At 41.0% G+C, this 19,496-nt stretch overlaps 3 protein-coding genes across 3 annotated transcripts; 2 read left to right on the top strand and 1 right to left on the bottom strand.

The window, feature by feature from the left end:
• The first annotated feature begins 1,345 nt into the window (after positions 1-1,345).
• Positions 1,346-3,487, top strand: gng8 (guanine nucleotide binding protein (G protein), gamma 8). Its single transcript, XM_085363721.1, has 2 exons — positions 1,346-1,429; positions 3,359-3,487. The coding sequence occupies exons 1-2, from the start codon at positions 1,346-1,348 to the stop codon at positions 3,485-3,487; spliced, it is 213 nt and encodes a 70-aa protein (XP_085219847.1).
• Positions 3,488-3,950: 463 nt separating this feature from the next.
• Positions 3,951-9,369, top strand: tmem45b (transmembrane protein 45B). The gene is made up of 6 exons (XM_085363720.1): positions 3,951-4,052; positions 6,689-6,886; positions 6,966-7,172; positions 7,281-7,465; positions 8,370-8,512; positions 9,232-9,369. The coding sequence occupies exons 2-6, from the start codon at positions 6,697-6,699 to the stop codon at positions 9,341-9,343; spliced, it is 837 nt and encodes a 278-aa protein (XP_085219846.1). The 5' UTR covers positions 3,951-4,052; positions 6,689-6,696; the 3' UTR covers positions 9,344-9,369.
• A 231-nt stretch (positions 9,370-9,600) lies between these two features.
• nfrkb (nuclear factor related to kappaB binding protein) lies at positions 9,601-19,351 on the bottom strand. The gene is made up of 25 exons (XM_085364477.1): positions 19,220-19,351; positions 18,908-19,109; positions 18,684-18,811; positions 18,422-18,593; positions 18,132-18,236; positions 17,899-17,972; positions 17,708-17,789; positions 17,090-17,285; positions 16,845-16,956; positions 16,632-16,758; positions 16,445-16,522; positions 16,276-16,352; positions 14,699-14,745; positions 14,489-14,549; positions 14,217-14,391; positions 14,010-14,116; positions 13,688-13,811; positions 13,103-13,182; positions 12,806-12,999; positions 12,415-12,682; positions 12,141-12,320; positions 11,078-11,806; positions 10,519-10,625; positions 10,213-10,348; positions 9,601-10,105 (listed from the first exon to the last, which is right to left on the bottom strand). Exons 1-25 carry the CDS (start codon positions 19,343-19,345, stop codon positions 9,968-9,970), a joined length of 3,825 nt encoding a protein of 1,274 aa, XP_085220603.1. The 5' UTR covers positions 19,346-19,351; the 3' UTR covers positions 9,601-9,967.
• Positions 19,352-19,496: the final 145 nt, after the last annotated feature.

Raw genomic sequence — 19,496 nt, 5'->3', positions numbered from 1 at the left:
TTTGGAGCTTGATTAGTAACTGTTTTCTGTTGCATGGCTTCTTTAAACACAAGCACATGTGAGAATTTCAAATAAAAGTTTATAGAGCATTATTTTACATATTCTGATTTAATACCTTTCTCATAAACATTATTCTGTCTTAGAACAATCCCAGTCCAACTCATTTTAATGTACTCAGTAATTCCAAGAATTTAAGGTTTGATATTTTGATATTTTATACACAAGCATGTTATGCAAAGTCACGGAAAATAACTGTCTGTTCTGTTGAGGTGTTATGATCAAATACACAACTATTATTTCAGCCATATTCCATCTTTTTTAAAAGCTACATTTAACTCTCTGTCTTCGGTGTAATCTCAGATGTGTGAGTGATAGAGAGTGTAGAAATGAAGGTCATACCACATGTTGCCTTTAACTGTTGCACTGCTGCACTGAGCCCATCCCATAGGCAGATCCACCGCTAATTATGTGAAGGTTGGAAGCCCAGTGAAGACATCCACTTCGTCTCTGCCATTCATCTCTCTTCATTCGGAGCTACAAGTTGCTGTGGCGGAGGACAAGTGTACTTTCGCTCCAGGAGCCAGTCGTTTGCTGTCGGTCTTTGTTGTGAGTATGTTTGGAACTATGGAGTGACTGCAAATTTTCTTTATCATCATCATCATCATCTTTTATACAGATGCACAGAAGCAGCCTATTTCAAATATTTCTACACATGAATTATGTGGCATATCTGCTATGTGCTGCATGAATTATATTAGCACTAGAAATGACTTATAATGAATTTCCTTTTAATTATTTCTAGCAAAGTTTTTTTTTTTTAAAGGCCTGCTGTTGCTGGCTTTTTATTTACTCGCCTATTATGAGGATCATTAAGATGGTACTCGAATGTGTCTTTTAAACTCAAAAAAACATAACAGCATCTACTTATAAAGAAAAGCTGAGATTTGAAAAACAACTAAATGTGAACTTTATGACAGATATATTGTGCGAGAGCAACATGTTAATATAAGGTGTATTTACAATCTGTGCTAGCGGATGCCGCCCCCTTGGGAGGGCTGCGCTACCTCCGCTCCCCTTCCCTTCTCCTTTGAGACCCTCCCTGTTCCTCTTGCAGCTGAGACCCAGGGAGCAGAATTAACAAACAAATTGAAACAGACTCTAACCACCACCTCAGATACCTTCAATAATGTCTCACATTGATCATTTGTGACAAATTTTCTTTATATTGCTCTTTATAAGAGCAAACTTGTTTTCTACAACCACATTTCTTTATTGGTAATCTGTACTTTTGTGTCTTGTTTTTAAATTTGCTACATGATGGCTGATTCAAGCGGGAGAGGGCAGGATGTCTAACAACATGGCCAAGATTGCAGATGCTCGAAAAACAGTAGAGCAGTTGAAACTGGAGGTCAACATAGAGAGGATGATGGTGAGTCCACACAGACAGTGACTGGAAACAAAGCAAGGGCACAAATAAGGCAGTGTGAATTGAAAAGTCTTCAGATGAGCAAGTATTCACTTCAGTTAAGGCACCACGTGTTCTTCCTTTGTACTTCACTGTGTCTCGGAAACTTTCAATAAAAAGTTACATTTTACATGCTTTTATTTATCAGATGTATTTATACTTTTGACAAAGAACTGCTTATTTGCAGCAACTACAGGTGTGTGAATCTTTATTATTGTAGATATGTGCTCCAGCTTAGAGACCCACAAATGTTCAATCAGGGTTTAGATCTGATGATGGTACTGTCCACTCCTTTTATTTTATTTTATTTTATTTTTTTTAATTTTTTTTTAATTTATTTATTTATTTTTTTGGCCTGTCCCGTTTGGCTCTTTTGCCATCAGAATTGTTGTCTAAAGGCAAAGAAAGATGCCCAACGGATTTACTTTACCAAACTGACCATCCCAGCCTTGCCGTAATGGTCCATTTGATTCACCTTTTATTGTTTATTTTATTTTCACTTACTGAATACGGGACAGACTTGACTGGGGGAAAGAAGGGGAGAAAGAAAGAGGGAAAGAGAAACAGCTGAGAAGAGGGACGGGGGAGAAGGGCAAAAGACAAAAACCAACAGAACGGGCAGAGAAAAAAAATGCATATATCAATCACCTGGATCACCTGCTGAGAAAGAAAAAAGAAAGCAAGCAGAAGAGAACAAGAGTAATAGAATAAACAACATCACAATGATATATGGGAATATGACAGTAAATACTAAATGTTAAACATTATTGTGCAGCACATAAGATCAACAGAACACAGTGTGCTTTGAGGTAGGAGCCAAAAAGGGTGTAGTTTGTGGGTGTGATCACCCGTGTGTACACCTGTGAGCATGGACGCGCTTGTTTTTTGTTTTTTTAAAAGGTTCCTTCATGTAATAATCTGCTAGAGGGTGTGGGGGGGCCACAGCCCCGTCCTCCAGGGCGTGAAGCAGGTGTGGAGGAGATCAAAACTCCAGACATCCAGAGGCCCCCAGAACACAAGAGACCAAGGAAGACCAACAGAGGGGCAGCTGCGCCACTGTCCCGGAAAGAGCTGAGGAGAGTCCCAGATGAGGGCTCACTCAGCAGCCGCGGAGCAGAAGCCAGGGGGAGTTGCAGTGACGCGCCCGTGAGCTCCGCCGGCAGCCAGCTGCGCCTGAGTGACCGAGCCCCAGGCCGAGAGGCCGGGGGAACCCCACCTCCGAAGTGGCCCGAGCGAGCCCCAGGCTCCAGGCCCCGATAAGCGGCCGCCAAGGAGTGAGCCGGTGTGTACCTGGACGCCCATCCCCTGTCCACTCCTTTTAACAGAATGCCAGCTGACAGCTTCCTTTTAAAAAGTTCTTGCATAGTTTGGAGCTATATGACCTGGTTCAATGATTTCACTCCAGCCTGGCACTGCACGCACCATCAAATCATCACACTTCCTCATATCAAGCACTCTTTCAGCCCCTCGCTCAAATGTTCTTTTTGACTTAAAGACCTTAGACTTCAGATATCATTGTGTATAGCACTTTTCCAATTTGCCTCTGTCCAATATCTGTGTTTTCCTGCTTATTTGTTCTTTCTTACTGTTATTGGCCAGTCTCAGATATCCTGGAGGGACTTCATGAGTGCCATTTAATGAGCCTGCCATCTGATATCGAGAGACTTTAATCGACTTGTCCTCTTGCTCAGTTATGCAGAGATCCTCCCACTTCTCTTTCTTATTCTGTGTAGTATATATATATATATATATATACTACACAGATATATATACACAGATATATATGTGTGTCTGTGTGTCTGTGTGTGTATTGGAACAGATGAGCTCATACTTAACATCTTATCTTGCCCTTTTATGATCACTGACTCACTTAAACACAGTCTGCTTTTACAGGTATCCAAAGCAGCAGCTGAACTGATGGCCTACTGTGAAGCTCATGCCAAAGAGGACCCGTTGGTGACTCCAGTGCCTTCATCTGAGAACCCGTTTCGAGAGAAGAAATTGTTCTGTGAAATCCTATAACTCTCTTGTGCAAAATACACACACACACACACACACACACACACCTAAACAATGACACTTTGTTTATTAGGATTATTTTAAAACAGCATTCCGTTTTTCATTTAGGTAGCGATTTCCTCACATGTCAAATGACTGTGTGTTAAGCACGATAAGAATGGCAATAAAGATTTATTGAAAAGAGTGCAAAGTTCATTTAAACAAGCCACTGCTGCTGCATCTCCCACTGTGCACACAGTTTACATATTAGCAAAACTGCATATTTAAGTTGTCACCGAGTTGTTGCTCTCTATTAATCTCGGTATTGATCTTTTTGTTGTCAAATGAGTAGCTGAATAAAGCTCACCGTCTTTAAACAGCCTCTGTTTTTCTGCCCGTTTCTCAGGGAGATGTCACTTGGTCACTGAAACTTATGCAAACTAGGGGTGGGGCTATGTGTGATCCGTCAGTGCAGGTTAGAGGTGCAGGGAGCAGGTGTGCACAGGTCTCCAAACAGCAGGGAGCTGTCATTCAAGGCGGTTTGCCGACATTAATTTGTTGCATTTGGGGATTAGCCGCAGAGATTAAGGTATGTTGATTTTATCAAGCATGTACTCAGTTGAAGATTTACCTCGGTACAGATGCTGATGTGCCACAGGCTAACTGGACTTTAGATAAACGCGTATTTATTGTGTCGAAACATTATTTGGACTTAGCTCTGAGACGGTGAAATCAGCTATCTGCCTCCATACACGTCGACAGTGTTGGAAATGTTGGACAATGTGTGAAAAGTGTTCAGTAACATCACGCCAGGCAGGGCTGATCAGGAAAAACTTGTCTGACTAACCGAACACGCGGATCTTAAACACACCAATATGTCTCCAATACTAACATTAAAAGCAGGGGGAAGAAGTTTTAAGGTCTGTTATAAACCACCGACTTCCTTTTGAGCAGTGGAAAAAAGCCCGTGTTACATGTTCACTGCGTCTGATTTTAGATTTCACTTTAATGAGTCAGCGGCAGAATTTAAGTTAAAACAATATAATTGCGCTTTCCCATTTTCTTAGTGACTTCAGTTAGTCGTTAAAGTATTACTTGTTAAACTTTTAATACTGTTTGTTTTTTCTGATTTGAAAGGCAGCACGTTTTCTGTCAAAAAACCCTCTTTCATTTGAATTTCAGTTTTGCAAAACAAATGTCATCCGGACCAAAGAACACGCTCAGCAGGCTCCGCCCTAATCAGACAGGATATGTTATAAATTAATCGCTGCTTTCCCCCTATTGACAGCAGTTTCCAGCACTGTATTTGTTTTTATGTAATGCCAGCTGCTTTGAAAAAGCCCTTTGTGAACGTTGCTATCTATTTGGATTTCGTTCCCTTAAATGCCAGGTTCTTATCATCTCAATAAAGCGGAACTAAGAGCCTGCACTTTAACCTCAAAGCTAATACCTTTGAACTTTCAACGCTGCATTTAGTATATACTATATTTGCATTCATCCTGGTGTATTAATATATTGGATATTTGTCACACTTATTTTTTTTAGATCATCAAACTAATTTTAATATTAGTCAAAGATAACTGGAGTGAATACAAAATGATGATTTCATTCATTGAAAGGGGGGAACTAAGCAGCCCAACCTGGCCCTGTGTGAGGAATTGCTCCCCTTGTGAAATCCTGAATTGTCTTAATTACAACATTTATTGACTTCAATTTCTTTAGCCACACCCAGGCCTGTGAGACATGTTAGATCAAGAAACCGCTCAAGTAGATCCTATCTGACAAAGTGAAGCAGGTTAAAAGATCTCAAAAAACAACAACGCAATCTAAAGAGACAGCTGAGTCATTGATATCCATCAGTCTGGAAAGTCATTTCTGAGGCTTTGGGATTCCAGTGAACCACAGTCAAAGCCATTATATACAAATAGAGTAAACTTGAAACAGTGGTTAACCTTCCCAGCAGTGTTACCAAAATTACTCCAAGAGTGCATTCATGAGTCATCCAGGAGGTCACAAAAAGAGCAAGAACAACATGGAAAGAACTGCAGGCCTCACCTGCCTCAGTTAAGGTCAGAGTTCATGATTCGGCAATAAGAAAGAGACATCCTTAGGAGGGGAAAAATCCACTGCTGAGCAAAACGAACACAAAGGCTTGTCTCAAATTTGCCAAGAAACATCTTTATGATCTCCAAGGCTTTTGGGAAATTACTGTGTGGACTGACTTTTTGGAACGTTTGAGTCCCTTCACATCTGGCGTAAAATCAACACAGCATTCCTAAAAAGAACAGAAAAAAAAACGTGGTGGTAGTATTGCGACGGTCTGGGGCTGATTTGCTGCTTCAAGACCTGGAAGACTTGATGTAACCATGAATTCGGTTCTCTACCAGAAGGTCAGGCCCTGAAGCTTAAGTGTACTTAAGCATGACAATGATCTGAAACACGAGTCCACCTGTCTATGGCTCCAAAGTAAAAAACAGAATGAAGGTTTTGCAGTGGCCTAGTCAAAATCTGGGCTTAAATCAGATTGAGATGCTTTGGGATGCACTGTTTGTGTTTGAAACCCACCCAAATGTGTCTGAAATAAAACAATTCTGCAAAGAAGAGTGGACCAAAATTCCTCACAGTGACGTGAAAGACTCAGTGACCGTGATCCAAAAACAAATTGCTCCTAACTTTGATCCAACCGGTTATCAAGTTTAAGGGGCATTTACTTTTTACACAGGTCCAGGTAAGTAAACTTATTTTTCCCCGTTAATAAATTAAATCATCATGTAAAACCTGAATTGTGTCTTTGTCTACTATTAGAATTAGTTTGATATGAAACATGTGTGATGAATATGCAAAAATAAATAAATGAATAAATCAAGAATGGTAAATGGCCTGTATTTGTATAGCGCTTTACTAGTCCCTAAGGACCCCAAAGCGCTTTACACGTTCAGTCATCCACCCATTCACACACTGGTGATGGCAAGCTACATTGTAGCCACAGCCACCCTGGGGCGCACTGACAGAGGCGAGGCGCCACCGGGCACTCTGACCACCACCAGTAGGCAACGAGTGAAGTGTCTTGCCCAAGGACACAACGACCGAGACTATCCGAGCCGGGGCTCGAACGGGCAACCTTCCGATTACAAGGCGAACTCCCAACTCTTGAGCCAAGAAGGGGGCAAATACACTTGTATAGCAATGTATGACATGACTAAGGCGCATTTCTTCTTTTTTCAGGCCTGATAATGGCCAACTTTGGAGGACACGCTATTCCTGGCTCTTTTTTCCTGCTCTATGGCTTCTGGCTAACAGTGAAATATGTTCTCCAACACTACTGGAGGACAAACCAGCCTAAAGGACGACAGACTTTGCCGCCAATCTTTAAAAGACTGGACTACATTGAAGGAGGGTTCCAGATATTTGCTGCTTTTATTGGTCAGTTTTCCTGTAAATATATATTCATCAGTTGTGTGCGTCCACCTGTTCTAATTTCGCTGATGCTGTCCTGTCACAGGTATTATGGTTGAGCAGTTTGTGGTGGACGGGCCACATGCTCATCTCTACAACGACGGCGGGTGGATTAAGTTGATGAACTGGCAGCACAGCACAATGTATCTGTTCTTTGGGATTTCTGGAATAGCTCTGATTTTAAGTACAAAATTCCAACTGGTGCCAAGAGGAGTGGGCCGCTTTGGTCTCTCGTTAGCTCTTTTTGTTGAAGGTAAGCTGTAAGAAAGCCAGGTTTTAGTTGCACAATATTTTTCACCATAATTCCTGGTGGCTAACGTGTATTTGAGCTACATTTTGTGTTTGACTCTATTTCACGCAGGGTTTCTGTTTTACTACCATGTGCACAGTCGACCTCTTCTGGACGCCCACATCCACACCCTGCTCCTGGTGGCGGTGTTTGGAGGCTCAGCCAGCATCATGCTGGAGATGTTCATAAGAGACAACATTATTTTAGAGCTGTTCGGGTCATGCATGTTCATCCTACAGGGTTCGTGGTTCTACCAGGTGATTAGCCAAATGAGATCCTGATGCAGAACACCTCGTTTATACACCCAGCAACATCTATCCACCCGTCCAGTTCAGCCATCTGACACAGGATGAGAGACAGGATACACCCTATACAGGCTGCCAGTCCATCACATAGAGACAGTCAACCACAAACACTGACAGGCAAATTACAATCACCAAATAACCTAACAAGCACGTCTTTGGACTGCAGGGAGACCAAGCAAACTATATATGGCCTGAATGGTAAATGGCCTGTATTTATATAGCGCTTTACCAGTCCCTAGGGACCCCAAAGCGCTTTACATATTCAGTCATCCACCCATTCACACACACATTCACACACTGGTGATGGCAAGCTACATTGTAGCCACAGCCACCCTGGGGCGCACTGACAGAGGCGAGGCTGCCGAACACTGGCGCCACCGGGCCCTCTGACCACCACCAGTAGGCAACGGGTAAAGTGTCTTGCCCAAGGACACAACGACCGAGACTGTCCAAGCCGGGGCTCGAACCAGCAACCTTCCGATTACAAGGCGAACTGCCAACTCTTGAGCCACGATCGCCTGCTATACACAGAAATGCCCCAGGAGGATTAAACCAGGAACCTTCTCGTTGTGCTAAACACTGCATCGCCGTGGCACTTGAATACTAAAACAAAGACCACTTAGAGGACCAACACCACTTTTTAAAATATTTACTTGTATAGTTTAATCACATTTTCTAGACAAGCAGTAGATTTCATTAATTTCTGCACACATCAGGGCCAGTTCGGTGCCATCTGTGTGGACTGTCCTTAGATCTTGCTCTTTGTGCAAACTTTTTGTCAACTTACATTTTTTTATTCATTTGCTTATAATGATAATAGGTAGTTGGCTTCTTCATCACAAATTTGTCATTTCAGATTGGATTCGTACTTTACCCACCAAGTGGAGTGGAATGGATCTTGACCGAGCACGCCAACGTCATGTTCGTCACAATGTGCTTCTGCTGGCATTTAGCTGTGGCCCTGCTTTTAGTCACTTCCACTGCAGTTGTAGTTTGGTTGTAAGTATCTCATCCTTTACATGCACACATTTTACAACCAGATCAGTGTAATAACCGAGTTTGAACAGACTTGGTTAGAAAACAGAACAAGTGGGATTCAGCAAAACAGGTACAATTAAAATCTTGTCACAACATGGCAGAACAACATGTGCACCTGCATTTATGATACATGTACTCGGGTTATTATTCCGGTTTACGGTTTCAAGGACAAGTAAACTTCATGATAAATCACTTCCTGAACATTTTGTAAGCTTGGTGAAAGCCACCTTTTTTGAATTCTGACATCCAAACCTGCTTTTTGAGGTGATGTGTATATAGGCAACATGTTTTTGTTTACATTCAACATTTCTCATAAATACCCAACAGCTAGTGGCAGCTTATTTTAGTAGTTAACCCTTAAGGAGATGGATAAATACAAGTAACTTGTAACCTGTATTAATCTGCATTACTTGTCTTCTTTATCTGTTATTGGTGGGTAACATTTTACACTGACTGCTGTGATGTCTTGCATCTATGGACCCTCTTGCGATTGTTGGTAGAAAAAGGTTTAGGCTTAAGAGGCACTGATACCGTTTAAACCTCATCTCCATTTGGAACTTTTGATTAGATTTTAATGTCCTTCGGTAATAATTATCATTAACAATTCATTAGCTTTCAGGAGGCAACAATAACAGTGTTAGTTGTATAATCTTCATGTACACTTGTGTTTGTTCCAACAGGACTGTGGTGCAATTCTCGGCAAGGGGACGAGACATAGAGATCGGAATGCGTAACACATCCTCTGAATTGACCTCTCAAAAAGCTTTGCTTCAAGAGTCAGATGAAGAATGAAGGCATATTTATGGCTCTTTGATTTCATTTTTCAAATCTTGATCTATTTTATCTATTTTAAAAAAAAATGTCTAAAGAAAATAAGATTGAAATCCATGTGAATTAACTATTATCATGTTTGTAAATATTAAAAAGGACAATTCATATTGTGTATCGCCTGCTTTTACAAAAAATGCAACATATTGAAATATTTTATTAACAAATCACAACTTGCTTATATTAAACTGAATTAGTACTTTAATACAATCGGACAAGTTGTTGTTTGAGGTTATCAAGAGACCATGTAGACTTTTCAGTTTTCCCACAAACTTGCACCTGGAATTTCTACGGAAAGATTATAAACAGGCTGAATTTTCTTATGATATATTTTGTTTATAACAATGTGGAGAAACAAATTCAGGAGGTAACATTTTGTTAATAAATGACCAGAATTTTCATGTAATACTTGGAGAAAAAGAAAAGAAAGGCAGCAGGGTTTTCAGGGAAGAATTAGGTTTCTGGCTTTTATGTTTTTTAACTTGCAAACTGAACTAAAACTCTGATAAATATTGGACAAAAACAAACAATCCTGGTACATATATAGCATCCTTGATCTATGAGTCATTGTAGGCTGACAGGATGAGATCACTGTTGTGGAGCCGGTGGAGTATCAGGCGTACATTTTGGTGAAGGTGCTGTTGTGACTACGACTGTTGAAACAGATTTTGGGGAGCCTGCAGCCATGTGCTGAACCTGCTGCGCTGGAACTGTCTGGATCCGAACCTGAAGAGTATAAGATGGTAGATAATTCTCTGTATTTGTTTGATCTGAACAGAAACTATAAAATGAAAGCACTATATGTGCTAAAAATGAAAAGCATCTACAAAAACCTGTGTGGCCTGTCCTTGCTGCTGAAGCTGTTGGAACTGTTGCGCTGTGACAAAACTGACAGGTTTGTTTCCTGCAATCAGCTTCGTGCCAGCAGGCATGGTGGTGAGAATGATGTTTCTGCCCAGGCTGCTAATACTGCTCACACAGGAGAGAGAAATGTATAAATATAGATCAACTGCAAAAATGTGCACTTCTACTGTTATAATGTCAAGAAAACACACAAATTGCTGAAATAAAATTATATCTTAGAGCATTAACCTTCACAATAAAATGAAAACGAAAAGTCTAAATCTGTGCAGCCTTACTTTGTGTTCAGGCTTCCTTTCACAATGGGTGTCGTTACAACACTCTTGCTCTTCAGTGGCTGATTGAGGACAGACAGGGGGACTGTGATCCGTGCGGGTAACTTCCCCTACAGTGTTCAAAGAACAGAATGGTTTGGGCCTGTTATTGATGGTTTTACAGTACACTTAAAGCAATCATTTAAATAAGGTAAAATTCAAAATTCCCATTATTGAGAATATCCTATTAAAGAAAAACAAAAGTCTGCAGTGAAATGACTTGCTGAATGCAAGCTGACTGTATGTTTGGAGAAAGCGAGGAACAGGTGGATGCATTCCTTGCTTATCAGTTCCTGGTTTTCATTTGAGGAAACCATGTAAATCAATAAATTACCAACCCGTTAAAACATTAACTATCTCTAGTTTTAACAGATAGTTACACATAGTTGGGATAATCTTTTCAGTAACTGTAAGCTGTTTGGTTAACTCTCACACTTAAACCCTTCTTAAGACATGCATTAGATAACATTGTTGGATTCAACAGTGTGTTATAGTGATGAATAACACTGAATATTTCTCTAACCGTTTGTGTGGTGACAACTGTAGTAGGGACCTGTCGCACAGTAGCTGTAGCTGTTCCTAGCGTCAGAGGTGACCCCGAAGCTCCAGAAGCCACTGTGATCCCTTTAGCACCGGCCACAACACTGGCAGGCATGGTCACTACGTTAGCACATGTACTTGCTGTGAGAGGTTTACTGCCAGTGGTGGTGGTCATTGTGATGGTCTGACCTGGTTTCTGTGGAATTACACCCAGGCCCGGCATTATCCGAATTGTGGCGCCGGTCTTGTCTGGGGAAGTCACAGTGGAGAAGGTCCTAGATTTTTGGTCGGCCACAGTGACGGCCAACGTGGGCATCAAACGAATGGTCGTGTCTCCTGCAGCCTTTAACAAGGTCGAGGCAACGTGTCCTGCTTTAGTGGTCTGTACTTCCCCAGTACAGGATGCAGCACTGGACACCGAAGAAGGTGAAGGATGGGGTGGTGTCACGTGAAGAGTGGCTGATATGCTCTTGCCGCCTGTGGAGGCAGAGCCCAGAAAGTCAGAAGTGAGCTTGACGGTCGTAACTGGGGATTTGGCAAGTGTTGCCATCATGTCTGGGGTGATCCGCAGCACTGTTTGGCCTTTAGCATCTGTGGTTATGGACGATGGTGGGAGGCGTAGGACATCTTTGCCTTGGATGCGAAGGTTTGTAGCTGTGATAGGAATTCCTGCTCCTGGAGACTTTACTCCCAGTTGTCCTGTGATAGACACCTGCAAATAATAATTATTATAATGATAATTATACAAATAATAAATCATGGGATCATTAAATGGTAAACGGCCTTCAAGGATTTTTTTCCTGTCACCATCCTCTTCCTGTATACTACTCAGTTAAACTACATTTCAACTATAGTTGTTGCGCTGAGATTGTAAGGAGTCAAATTTGTTTATTCATGTGTATATCTGTAAGCATCTGACATTTAAGGGAACATCTCTACTATACGGTTAATAACTATGCACCACTGTTGCACTGTAGTCGTCTTTATTAAAGGGCCCTTCAGATAGTAGATACCCAAATATATACAGTTAAAAGAAAATGCTCAACCTGTTTGATGTTTGGGCTGGTGACTCCTTGCAGCACAGCTGGAGAAGCAGGGTTGGTAGCTGGGCTACCAGGTGATCCAGATTGAGGTTTGGCCACAGTTACAGCTGACACAGACAATGTAGTTGGAACCTGGACTGGACTGCTAGCAGGTTGACTTCTTAAAGGCACAGACACCACAGCCTGTTGACATACACAACAAACACAGACAGAATTAATTGTACATTTCCAACAACCATCCATCCATCTTTTAAAAATTACTAGTTGTTTTTGGTACCTGTGAAATTCCTTTAGCAGACACTGACACTGGCATCCGGATCTGGTGAGGGGTCTGATGTACCAGTGTGGCTTGCTGACTTCCTGCCGATGACCCCAGGCCAGGCTGAGCAGGAACGACTCGTACTTGTGGAAGAGAACCTGCCGTCAGGTGACTCACTATACGAGCTGCGTGGGATGTAACTGGCTGTGAAGCTGGTGGACAAGCCTGACTTGTGGGCAAAATAGTTCCCAGCTGGGGCAACGATGGAGGGGACACAAGAAGAACACTAGGCGTACAAGAGGGAGCAGAAGCAACAGACAAGAGTTGATTTGAAATTGCACAAATGAATCAAAACGTATGTTCTAGACAATATAAATAAGAAAAAAAAATAAAAATATGGCACACTGACCCTGGGCTGGTTTTGATTGTATCTGGGACTCTGGTTTTTGTTGGTGTGGTGACTGTGGAGGCTAAGGGTGATTTGGGGGTTCCAGGTGTGTTCGGAGTGGGTGTCGTCGGGATTGGTGACATGGGATTAGAACCTATATCCTGTCCTGCTTCCAAAAATCCAGTTTTGTTGCCTCCATCTTTGCTTCCAGACTTCTAAACCATAAAAACAAAGATTAATCAAAACAATAATTGGTAAATGGTTATTTCCCCCAGTAAATGCTGTTGGGTGTTTGTTTTTTTTTTCCTGTGGACTTACAGGTTTAGCTGCTGGTTTCGGTTTTTGCTGTAGAGCTTTTCTTGCTTTTGCAGCTGCAGCTTGAGCCTGGTGGATCCTCTCTGGATAGGACAAATAAACCAAAGAATAAGTTTTTTTCCCTCCACTGCTCAGTGATTAAGTCATTTTCTGTATCTAACAGAGCTAAAGAGGCTTTTACAAATGAAATGTCTTTTCTTCACATGGAAAGAGATGATAAAGGTAGTTCATTTTGCTTGATGCTAATGTTAAATGTGCCATGACTCACGCACACAACAGGAGCAGAATCAAGCAGGAAATAACCCAGTTAATGTTAGTTGAGTTGAGGACAACAAGTGCAATAAAAGCGATAATTAGAGTTAATCTGTAACACCTCATGGAGACGTGGACAGGGCCAAGAGCCAGCAAACCAAACAAGTAAGATATTGTGCAAGAAAGGGTCAGATTTTAGTAGGCTCCTAATGTCTTCTGATAATGTCCTTCATACAGAGCAGAGTACTGTATCCTGATGTTGAGTAAAAACAAGACACTGTTCTTTAAGGCAGCTCCATAAACCAGAAATATTTTGAAATAAGCTTTGTGGCTTACCAAACTCTTCCTGGCTGCGATTGCGGTGCAGGTAAATCCACAGTTTGCGGCCGATGTCATACTTGACACAGGGGTCTTTCTCATAGTGAAGTCTATCCAGAGCCCCGCTGACAACTGTATTTACCTAAATGGAAAGCAAAGCTCCTTACTCACGGAAAATGTCACTAAAAGGCTAAAGCTTAAAGCCAGTGTCTGTCTCTGAAAAGTGGTCAATTCATAATCAAACACAACAAAGAAGTCATCTGTAATTATGAAAAATGATAAGGGACACAGAGAAAAAACTTAATGAAGAGGAAAAAAAGAAGGGAAAACTCTTTCATGCCTGTGCACTTGTGACATCTGGAGCAAGAAACTGTGAGTCTTTCAGCAGTTCACAGATCTCTGCTCTCGTTCCCTCCCCATTGGGTAATCTGGCTGCTGCATCCCGTACTAGAAAAAAAGAAAAGAGGCAAAAGTCATACGAATGGCTTTGCTGCTAAAGCAGTGAGTCCCCACATCAATGGAATCCACGTAAAACAGAAGCTCTAACCCAGAGAAAGAATGGTGACATATGGTGGTCGGTCTGAGCGCAGCAGCGTGTGCTCCCTGGCTTTGTTTAGTGACATCTCCTTATCGAACACTCCTTTAACTGGACCCACCACAGATTCAAAGCCATGCATCCTAAACGTGAAAGCCTTATGTGGCTGGTTGTACCGTTGCTGCTCCTAATAATTAAAAAGAAAAAAAAGTATGTGGACTTCAGAGAGGGTATGTCAGGCCAGATGTGCAGATCACTTTAAACGTTGCAGCACAAAAGCAAACCTGGACTTGAAACACTTGTCTCTCATCTCCAGTGCTGGGACGCACGACATAATCAGTTGAACTGTGTGAAGAGGGGGAAAAAAAAAAAAATTAGGAGCTTACATATACGTGTATTACACTTCTTAAGAATAACTTTAATGTCACAATAATTCAAGAAACAAGCAGAAAACATGAAATTAGCAATAAAAATCATAAATTGCTGAAGCTTACAGTCTCGGTGTGGGAGAGGTCATGTCTAATGTTTCTTCATTTTCTGTCTGTTGAAGATAAAAAGTAGAGATGGCACGATACCACTTTTTTATGTCCGATACCGATATCATAAATTTGGATATCTGCCGATACCGATATGAATCCGATATAGTGTTTTTTAATCAACAAAACTGTTTTTTAAAATATCTTGCTGCATTTTGCAAGTCTGCAAGTTCATACTCAAGTTTAAAACAACAACTACACTAAAGCTATTCTGTTATACCTGTATACAAAAAAAATATTTCATAGTTCAGCAATACTGATCAATCTAATAAACTTAGACCTACACCATCCTCCCTGTTCTGGTATTTTAAAGAGTACTTAGCGTAAATATTAAGCAACCTAACTAATAGGGTTCCAACTCCCAGCAACAACAAAAATAAATAAATAAAAAATAAGGAACCACCCCTCACGCGCCACCTCATGATGCTTAATCGACGTAATCAACCTTAATTTGATGCAGTGTGAAAAAAAATGCACAGAAATCAATTATTTTTCAAGAAATATTAAATAGATTCAACATCTTTCTTCAACAAAATTGCAGACTGCACAGATGGTACCTTTACCAAAGGAAAAAGTACTATAGCTTACTAGGGTATATATTAGACTTAATAGTCACTATATACAGTAATTGACTTCTATTCATTTTACATCAAATTAAAACTTTGGGTGTCAGATAATTATTTATTAAAAGCTCGACATTTTAAATGAGAATAAGAAAGAAAAGTATGTCTTTGTGCCCCCTTTTCCCAGTTAATGCCCTATCGGCCCCCCTGGCTAAACTTTGCTAGATCCGCCCCTGCACAGTTACCAGCGTCAGCTACGTAGAAAAAGATCCTGGTGTAGAAAGAAATATTAAATAAATTCTAACAACAGCTTATCAAGCTTAAACGTGTTGCTGTTGTTCAGCCGCTGGTTTCCTCTTTCTGGTGCAAAGTGGGCCAAAAACAAACAAGAGAGACGGACTCGCGACAGAAAAGCCGATCAGCTGATCATTAAGCAGTTTCATGATTGAAGTAGCAGCCGGAGAGCGAGAGGCAGTCGCTTGTTAAGCTTAACGTGGGAATGCTTTACAAACATTCAGAAATGGACTTACACACTTGCTTTACTTCTCTCGGGGATAACTTTGTCGGAGATGAAATGCCAGGTTGCTAGTGAAGCTCCACATGCTATCCAGACCACCGACAGGTCCCGCATGCCACAGCCGCTCTATCACGTGATGCATACTGCTCCGACTGCTAACGTTCTGAGGTGAGTTACGGCGTGTTGCAAGTTTTGCGAGGTGCTTTCGTGATATTTAATGGATCGGATTACATTTTTTATTTTTCTCCGATATCCGATCCAGTAATTTAGGTCAGTATCGGACCGATACCGATACGTAATATCGGATCGGTCCATCTCTAATAAAAAGCCTTTTTAAATATTGTCAGAGATAAAACTGATAAAACACAATTAACGTACAGCATTGTACAAGCTGTACAATGTCACAAGTGTACAAGTCACACGGCATTTTTTGTAGTAATATTTTTTTTTTTTACCTTGACAATGAAATCTTTGGAGTCTAACCACAACTGACACAGTGCACTCAAATCCTTCTCTGTATCCTGAGTGGGACCTAAAAGAAATTGTGAATGTTAATCTCCTTTGACGACCACCAACAACAAGCACTACTTCAGGCCAGGTATTGCTGCGTTTGAATGTGCTTACCGATCCACCTCCACTGTTGACATTCATCAGAAAATTCCACAAATGGAGAAAAGCCACTGGGAAGTGCCATCATGCCATCTGATTTACAAACAGAAGAGTGCAGAGGTAAATACTTGGATATTTCTTCCCACTCCAACACGGGGTAAAAAAAAATACTGTTTTAGTGTGAGTGACCATTGCTACTCACCTTTAGTCTCTCCTGCAAGAAACTGCAGGGCTTGAACAACCAAGTCAGACCAGCACGAGGCTGAAGAAAACCATGCATTAATGGAACTTGCTGGAGATGACTGCCATATTTGAACTTTCTCCTCCAACTGAGGGATTAAATTAATGGTGTTAAATTCTCTACAGGGATGTTACAAAATTTAAAACATGTATGCAGGCCGAAATTAGCGCTTACCACTGAAGTACTGGCAGGACCTTCTGTCCTCAAGATGTTTTCCAGCAAACTGAAAAAACTGGCGACTATTTCCTCAACTGGAACGGGACTGCTTAGATACTCCTCCACAACTCTGCAATAATAATAATAATAATAATAATAATAATAATAATAATAATAATAATACTGATAAGTAGAAGAAGAGGATCCATCATCTAGCCAGACTATACAGTTACATTTTGACACCAGCAATTTGCTAGACTCACTCCTCCTTAATGTTGGTTAGCGGGGTAGACGGTGCATCTGGCAGGGAGTTGATTATGTTTGCTGGTGGAGCTGATGGGGTGTCTGGAGGTGCAAGAGTGTCACAGGTGTCCTCAGATTCAACTTTTATCGTCCTCATTTTCTTCTTCCTTCTCTCATCTCTGATCTTCTTCTTAGGCAAAGACAGATCGAAGAGTGCTGTGACAATTGAAATAAACAAAGACAAACAATATTATCAGTGTCACAGTGTAATCTGAAAGTACTGACATTCTGTATCAAAGTTTCCACATACCAATGCGCTCCCTTTTAAGAAAGATGGATGACATAAAGGTTTTCATTACTTTTTTTGTATACCTCCCCAGACGTTCACTATTACATAAGTCTTTCTTGAAGCTCGAGGTACAACTCATGTGTTTCATTGTGACATAAGCTGTGAAAGCTGAGGTGGACTGTATATGAGTATTTAAGGCCTTCTATTCCGATATAATTTTAACCCCCTATTTGTTGCTTTTTTAAAATTCTGGAGTTCTCTTTGTAGATTTCTAACAAAAACGGTCATCAATTTTTTAATGTTTCATTAAAACATTTAAAAAGTGGATATTTTAAACACATTTACTCACGCATAGTCCCTTTACGACCCATGTTTGCTCTTGAAAGTATGTCTCCAAGGTGGATATCAGAGGTTATCAAGTCTGGATGGTCCTAGGAATAAAAAATAAATAAATAAATAAAATTTAAAAAAAGTCATTAAAGATATAGTGAACAAACCTTATGAGAATCATGCGTTTTGTCTCCGTCTCTTGCAACTTACCGGTTGTCGCTTCCTCTTCTCACGATGATTCTGCAGCATGACTTTCAAATCCTGCTCACCAAGTTCTATTTTTTCTGTTATGATAATCATAATAATAACAATGATAACAAATTATGTATAAAAAAAAAAAAAAAACCAAACAAAAAAAAAAAAAAAAAAAAAAAAAAACACACACACTTCCTGTGCTTAAACAACACAGTAACATTATTCAGGGTACACGACAAATCACGTACCAGTACTCTTCATGTCTTGAGTGGAGAGGCTTGGTAGTACTCTGACTGAGACCGTGGGTGTTGGAGAAGAGGGTGACTGAGGTGCCGGAGTCCATGGTGATATATCTGGAAGGCATCCAAAGGAACTGGTATGGTCAGTCTTGTGATGATTCAAATTGATGTATCAATCAATCTGTATGTTTAAGTTTCCTCTCAATTTTTCATATTCATGTTAGCTGTCAATGAAGTGCTTCATAGATTACAAAAGAATGTAATTAGCATTAGAAACACTCATCCAAGACCAGACAAACCATCATCATCAGATGAAGCATTGCTGTCCCCACACTCAGCTTTGACCTCCTTCATTATGCGACTCAATCTTCTTGTCACCCTTGCCTCCCGCATTTCTGCATGGGTTTTGGTTGGTAACCTTCTTTTATGTGGAAAGTCCAGACCATTTTGTACTGCAAAGTCCAGCAGCTCCTGCAACAAGAAATACATCAAAACTCACAGACACAGACAGAAGCTAAGAGGCTGTGCGCAATCTTCCACAAACTTAAAAAACACAAATACCTTTCTGGAGACGAGGATCTGCTTCAGCAGCCTGTGGTAATACTGCTGAAGGCAGTGCACCTGTCGTTTCCTCTGGGACTTGGCACACAGTTGTCTGTACTTGACCACCTCAGGATTGAAGTAACCATCTGGGTTGGGATAACAAGAGATGTGATGAGTAACTGCTTCAAAAATCAATTCAGCATCATTCACTCTTCTCAGCAGTAAAGTAAAGTGGTAAGCACCTCTGAATAGTTTTTGTGCAAGATGAAGGGGGTTCCCAAAGTTAAAATTTTTATTATTGAATAGGTCACTGATGGTACTGTCCTGCTCCACACTATTGTTCTCAGGAAACTGCGGCAGAAACTGACGAAGGTGCTGCCGCTGGGAATCTGTCAGTACTTCACGCCAAGTGCTTTCACTCAGCACAGAGAAGAAAATTTCAGGCTGTCGTAAAAAGAAGTGAACAGCAACATATGAAGATATGTGAAGCAAAATATGAACCGTGAAACAGCAGAAAAGAGGATAATTTCGCAACTAAATGCCAAACAACTCACGTCCTCCAGGAGGTCCTCTGGAAGGCTCACTCTGCAGTTCCCCAGCATGCACTCCTCGGTGATTTGCTCATCGTTCTCTTCTTTTGGATCAAGAGGGTCCGAAAGCATGTGTGCAAGGGCGTCCATTCTCCTCTGTTCCCACCTTCAAGTATTTCACATGATCACAAACCCTCGGAATACGTCTTTTCACTTATTCACGTTGTTCATTAAATAGTTTTGGGGTAGTGTTGTAGCGCAAGCAAACAAAACCATCCACAGCAACGAAACACCTCATAAC

Source organism: Diplotaxodon limnothrissa, linkage group LG10 (assembly GCF_057381915.1).
Source record: "Diplotaxodon limnothrissa isolate DT_005_m linkage group LG10, D_limnothrissa_male_GT1.1, whole genome shotgun sequence".
In the NCBI taxonomy this organism is placed as follows: Eukaryota; Metazoa; Chordata; class Actinopteri; order Cichliformes; family Cichlidae; genus Diplotaxodon; species Diplotaxodon limnothrissa.
This window is presented reverse-complemented; position numbering and strand designations above follow the sequence as displayed.